The sequence below is a fragment of the Lycium ferocissimum genome, chromosome 6 (genome assembly GCF_029784015.1).
Source record: "Lycium ferocissimum isolate CSIRO_LF1 chromosome 6, AGI_CSIRO_Lferr_CH_V1, whole genome shotgun sequence".
NCBI classification, from domain to species: domain Eukaryota; kingdom Viridiplantae; phylum Streptophyta; class Magnoliopsida; order Solanales; family Solanaceae; genus Lycium; species Lycium ferocissimum.
In genome coordinates this window covers 66,022,295-66,028,537 of record NC_081347.1, presented here as the reverse complement: position 1 = coordinate 66,028,537, position 6,243 = coordinate 66,022,295, and the positions used below count along the sequence as shown (strand labels likewise).

Here is a 6,243-nt window from a genome sequence, read left to right as displayed (position 1 = left end):
AGTATTCGAGTTAAATATTTGAAAATATGACTATAAAAAACTCGGTCAATACGTCGAACAGTGCACAAGATACTCAAAATACTAATACTTCAACACCTGCAACAAATTCACAAGCAATGGATCACAATCATCCTTTGTATTTGGCTTCAACTGATGTAAGTGGTATAACTATCAAATCATTTCAATTAAAAGGGAGTGAAAATTATGTTGCATGGAGTAAATCAATGATGCATTATTAGGAAGAAATAAAATAGGTTTTTTGGATGGAACTTGTAAGAAAGAAAGTTTTCCGGAAGAACATTGGAATTTGTGGGAAAAGGTCAATGCAATTGTGTTATCTTGGCTAATGAATGCAGTTTCTAGTAGTTTGATGGCTGGAATACTATATGCCACTGATGCTTATGATCTTTTGGTAGATCTAAGAGAAATATTCAATAAGGTTGATGGTTCTAGAACTTGCAATTTACATCAATAAATTGCCTCAATTACTCAAGGGGTGAGTTCGGTGTCAGAGTATTTCTCAAAATTGAAAGGGTTATGGGCAGAATTTGAATCCATGGTGCCGTCTCCTACTTGCAATTGTGAGAAGTCTAAGGACTTTGTGTTGTATCTGCAAAGGTTGAAAGTATATCAGTTCTTAATGGGCTTAAATGATACTTATTCTTAAGCAAGAAGTCACATTCTAATTATGGCTCCATTACATATTATAAATCAAGTTTACTCAATGATAATGAATGATAAAAGTCAAAAAGTTGTGTCTCAAACTGCTAATGCATCAAGATTGTTGGGAGTAGCACTTGGTGTCACGACTCCAACTGGTGGATCGTGCGGGCACCTACCATATTACTAACTAGTAGGCGAATCCTTGCCAATCAACCCAAATACTCATCCATTTATAATAAACAATTTCTTAAAACTCACAATATTAAAATAAAACTTCATACCAAATCTGTTTCAAATATAATAAAACTGATACTAAATTCCCGGGATCTAGTCTAGATAGGTACAAGAGCTCCTACTACACAAGGAAGACAAAATAAATGACCCAGCCTCTGCCTGGAGTGAGATAAGCGAGGCTGTAGGAGGATGCCTGGAAATCCACACGAAGAAACTTCAACTTAAACCTGCAACATATCTACACCCCAAAAGGGATGTAGCAAGAGTAGTATCAGTACACCACACGTACTGGTAAGCATCATAGGTCGACTAAGTTTAGTTCACGCAACACAATATAAAGTCAATAAGATAAACAGATAAGTCAAGGCCCTCGGGATTTCCAATATAGATTCCTTCACTATCACCCTCTTACCTTTCTACCCTAGACATTCACTTCTTTTATTCCCAAGAATTACATGTGTTCTAATTAATCACAACCGTTCCCTTCCTTCTATCCATCTTGTCTCCATGTTCATCCTACCCTCTAATTTCTACCCTTTTATCCGTAAAGTTTATCTACTCAATTTACTTACTACGATGTGATGCACCCAGGGAATGGCTCACTATTTGAAATCTGCTATTACACCTACCCTTGTAATGACCACTAATCCACATAATCTCAACAGAATCATAAAGATGCATAAGCAATAAAATCAACTGGCAGTACACACATGCATAACCTAGAAATATGAGATGTAGTGCAATGCAGAATGCGATGCAATGGCCTAACCACGCTGTACATACATGCTAACTGATATCATTGCTCGTCGCAGTCATGACCCCAGGGACCCATGGTGTCCATGTACCACTTGTTCCGGATACTCACTCCACCCGAGCCATAAATCCTCCACTCCGAAAGAACCCTCGACGATGATCCATATCATATAGATTTCTCGTATTCAACTCAAACAGCCATAAGACTCGTATGACACAACAAAATTTCATACTCGCCTTTTCCTCGCTCCATGTATTTCCTCATAACACATGCAATGCAATGCAATGATGCAATAAATAAAACAAGTCATGAATCATGCCCTTGATGGGCGTAGTACTAATCCTGATTTACTTCAGTCCTCTCAATACAAATCTCTTGTTAACAAGAAAGACAATCATGTGAATATTTCAATACATCCGGGAATAAAGACGGAAATCACATACTCCTAGAGATGCATAATTTAAATAACGAAGTGCCCCTCAATGATGATAGCACTCCCCATTCAATAATTATTCATTGTTACCCTAACTACTATTTACACATAATTTTAGTTAAGTTATAGAATATGTCCCTCCAAACTCCATGTCCGAAGACCTAATCATGCGGTCTCCCGTCAACTCTAGAAGTATATACGATTCGCTAATCAAAGTCTAACTCAAATAAACCATAACCTATCTCGTTGAACAACAGCCAATTGAATCCCCATGAATTGCTCGCCTTCCTAATCTTCATCTGAATCCATGAGAGGTGATAGTCGTGGGGAATGGTGTGGAGAAAATAGAAAAGGTCTCTCTTCTAGGTGTCAAGGGTTTTTCCCTCATATGGAAACCTAATAACAGTCTTGGAGAGTCTTTTATTAAAGAAGAGGGCAAAATAAACTAAGGGAACAAAAACGTGGTCAACGCCCCCCCGCGGTTCGACCACCGCGCGATCGTGTATCCGTGATATAATGGGACCGCCGTGGCGCGGTCCCAAATTCGTGGTTACAAAATGTTATAGCGGCCCGTTTCCTTCCCTGGGCCCATGATTTCTAATTCTCTCAGAAATTGATTTTTTGCACTATTAATCCTTAAAACACCCCATAGGGCTTATTATTTACGATCCTAGACCTAAATTGGGTGTGGATTTGCGAAGTATTAAATAACGACCGGATGGATCGTTACACTTAGTGTGAATGATTCAGTTGCTATGTACTCAAGAACTGGATTTCAGAAGGGAAACATGCAAAGGGGATTTAACTCTAACTATAATCCAAATGCATTTTGTGATAATTGTAAAATGAAAGTACATTATAAGAAGGATTGTTACAGGTTGGTTGGTTAGTTATTCACCTGGTCATCCTAAGTACAATGAGAATAGAGGTATTGAGAATAGAAATCATGAGTTCAAAAACAACAATGAGAGGCAAAACTATGATAATAGGTTCAAGCACAGAAGAATTGGTCCTAGTGCACATAGTGTGGTTACAGAAGAAGGTTGAGGTTCACATGGCCCATCTCAAAGTGCATATGTGCCACAAGGACAATATCAAGTTACACATTATTAGTCCCAAGGTGTTCAAAATCCAAACTATCAACAACAAGGACCTTCAAGCAGTACATACAGTGCAGGACAGTCCAACAATAGTGTTATGAACAATGCAAGTGTGGCCAACATAGTCATACCACCTAAGCTTACTCAAGAGTAGTATGGACAAATATGCAAGTTGTTTGAGCAAAATTAAAGTAGTGGCGGTGGTGTAGCCTCAGCCAACTCAGTCAACATAGCAAGTAACAGTAGTGCCCCGTTGGTTACAAATGAACCACCATAGTGGATCATTGACATATATAGGGGCTACTAACTACATGGCATCAGATGTGGAATTATTAAATAAAAGTACTATCACTAAAAATGATAATCCAAAGAAGGTTTTCTTACCAAATGGTGATATTTCACATGTTACACACACTAGCATTAGTAATATTTCAAGAACAAGTACCCTACAAAGTGTTTTATAAGTACCACAGTTTAAATATAATTTACTATCAGTATCTAAAGCCACAAGACAATTAAGATGTCTAGCTTCCTTTTTTTTTTTTCTGACTTTTATGTGCTTCAGGATCTCTACAATGGGAAAGTGAAGGAGATTGGTAGAGAGAAGGATAACTTATACTTTCTTGTCAATCAAGGAATACCAAGACAAATAAAATCTGGATGGAATTTGACAGCTAGTGTTACCTCAAATAATGCAACAGCTAGACTAAATAATGAGATACCTCAAATAATGCAGCAGCTAGACTAAATAATGAGAATATTTGCTTATGACATATGAGATTGGGATATGTTCCCTCTAATTTAAAGTTTTTTTAATTAAAGGGCAATATGGTGAATTAAAATATGATGGGCATTCTCGTAATTTAATTTTATGCTTAGAGTCTTCCCCTTTTAGTATAATATGATCAATTCCATGAGTTTTCATCAAGTAAACTTATTTAACATTTCCATATTGTACTATTGTAATAATAACACAATCTTACAGCGAATACATGAAAAAGTACAATTACATACAAATATGCAGTTAAAAACAATTAGACTTGCCTAATTATTGTTTATTCAAATACAACCACAATGGGAATACAACAACTTATGAAGATGCAAGACCTCAATAAAAAGCAGCATGACATGTTGACAGGGATACTACACAATCATCACTCTTTTTTAAAAGTCTGAATGCATGTCACCCCTGAATTATACTCATACTGACCGTGAAAATAATAGCAAGGAACACGAGGAAATTCCACGGACCACTAAAGTACCTTTGCTTAAATTCAGCAGAGGCAACTCTTAGAGGGAGGAGCCTTTTGCTTTTGCAGTAAGTAGAAATCTGTCCTTTGACACGCTTCATAACTTTAGGATTGGGCTCATGATGCATTGTTATATATCTGAAGAAGTCAACCACTGCGTGATCATCGTAATCTTTGTGGTTGAGCTGGACTAGGCCCCTGGCTCGCAGCTCCTTAACATCTTCCTCTCCATGAATGAACGTACCCATTGAACTCAAGTACGATGAGATCCCGCAGGATCTATTTGGGCCGCACGAAAATTCGTAAGCAGCTAGGTTTAAAATCAGGGTCATTCTCCAATGGTCGAAAGTTAGTTGTGGAAGGAACAACTTCCCTGATAACATGTATGAATAAAAAGAGATGTCTGATAGGGAAGTAGAGCTACTGCATTTAATACCTACTTTCTGCAAGTCTGTGACTGTGGAAGCTGGAGGAGGAGCTCCTTCAGTTCCAAAAAGGATGACGCAGCTATTTCTTATATGTTCTTCTGAGTCTTCGAAGGCGTCGAGGAGAGACTCGGCGAAGAGGGTGCTGTTGGCGTCTTCGTACTTTTTAAACAAAAAAAAGATCAATAGGTCTAAATAATGTTGAAGAAGATGTGCAGGAGCTCGGGCCATCCCCCGCTGCGATGTGAATTGGTCGGCTTCTTTGTGGATTTCTTCCAGCGACCATCTCACCCGCCTAAATTTAATGCATAAACAACTCTCGATATTATCAAGAAACGTAGAAGCTGGAACAGAAGATTTCGTTAACATGAACGGCCTTTCGAGTAACATCAAGGTTAAATATTTATGAAAAGTCTCTTTGCATCTAAATGCGTCTGCTAACGCGTCTAGAACCTCGAAAGGCAATTGATTTTCATACAATAAAAGGTCACGAAGCACCAAATCTTCATAATCTTTCGTTCTATACAACGGCCTCGAACAGTAACGGCAAATGAAGTCAACAACAAAGCAGCCGTCGAGGAACATCATATTACACCACTTGCGGTCGTCTTGAAAGGATTCGATAATATCGCAAGAGTAACGATTCCGAGCACTGAGCAACTTTTCTTCCACACTTGCATATACTTCTCCAATGGATACCTCGTCTTGTAATCTTCCTTGTAATTGCTTCACTGCTATCCGCTTCTTCATGGATTGACCATCAAGGTTTTGGCAGTGGATTGGACCAATGGGAACAAAAATGGGCGTGTAGTACTTTTTATAATATTCCTCATTATTCTCGTGCAGTATAGAGGAAATTCTTTGTAATTTGCCCGGCTCTTCATGTGGCGGGTCAAGTATATCAATAAATAATTGGAGCCAGTCAGGAAATTCGGCTGCTCTACTGTTGATGGCATCAGCCTGAGACATTTGATACATATGTGTGTGTGTTGAAAGAAGCGATAAGATCAGTTGGACCATCCATGCATATATATATATATATTACTATATTATATAAGAGCAAATGTGAGGACTTTTGTAATCCTCACAATAATTTTTTAATTTTTTAAAATTTTTTTTTAATTAATTACTTTTATATTCTAATCTTATTTATTTAAGTCAATTTTTTTATTTTTTATTTTTAAAGCATTTACTTTTCAAAAATTTATCAACATAGAGATATTATTTTTCTATTATGTATTCCTCACAATAATTTTCAAATTTTTTAAAAACTTTTTAATTAATTACTTTTAGGTCCTAATCTTATTTATTTAAGTCAATTTTTTTGTTTTTGTTTTTAAAGTCTTTTTCAAAAGCTATCGAACCTCCTACCTCATTTTTCACG

The 6,243-nt window shown here is 37.1% G+C and overlaps 1 protein-coding gene across 1 annotated transcript; it reads right to left on the bottom strand.

Annotated features, from left to right (window-relative positions):
- Window positions 1–489: 489 nt before the first annotated feature.
- On the bottom strand, window positions 490–5,828 carry LOC132061550 (UPF0481 protein At3g47200-like). The gene is made up of 3 exons (XM_059454341.1): window positions 5,151–5,828; window positions 4,447–5,021; window positions 490–610 (listed from the first exon to the last, which is right to left on the bottom strand). The coding sequence occupies exons 1-3, from the start codon at window positions 5,826–5,828 to the stop codon at window positions 490–492; spliced, it is 1,374 nt and encodes a 457-aa protein (XP_059310324.1).
- Window positions 5,829–6,243: the final 415 nt, after the last annotated feature.

Coding starts and splice junctions, on each gene's coding strand:
- LOC132061550 (XM_059454341.1), bottom strand. CDS start 5,828: ATGTCTCAGGCTGATGCCATCAACAGTAGAGCAGCCGAATTTCCTGAC. Junction 5,022..5,150: donor TATGCATTAAATTTAGGCGG/GTGAGATGGTCG, acceptor TTGTTTAAAAAG/TACGAAGACGCCAACAGCAC. Junction 611..4,446: donor TCTGCTGAATTTAAGCAAAG/GTACTTTAGTGG, acceptor CAACCTTTGCAG/ATACAACACAAAGTCCTTAG.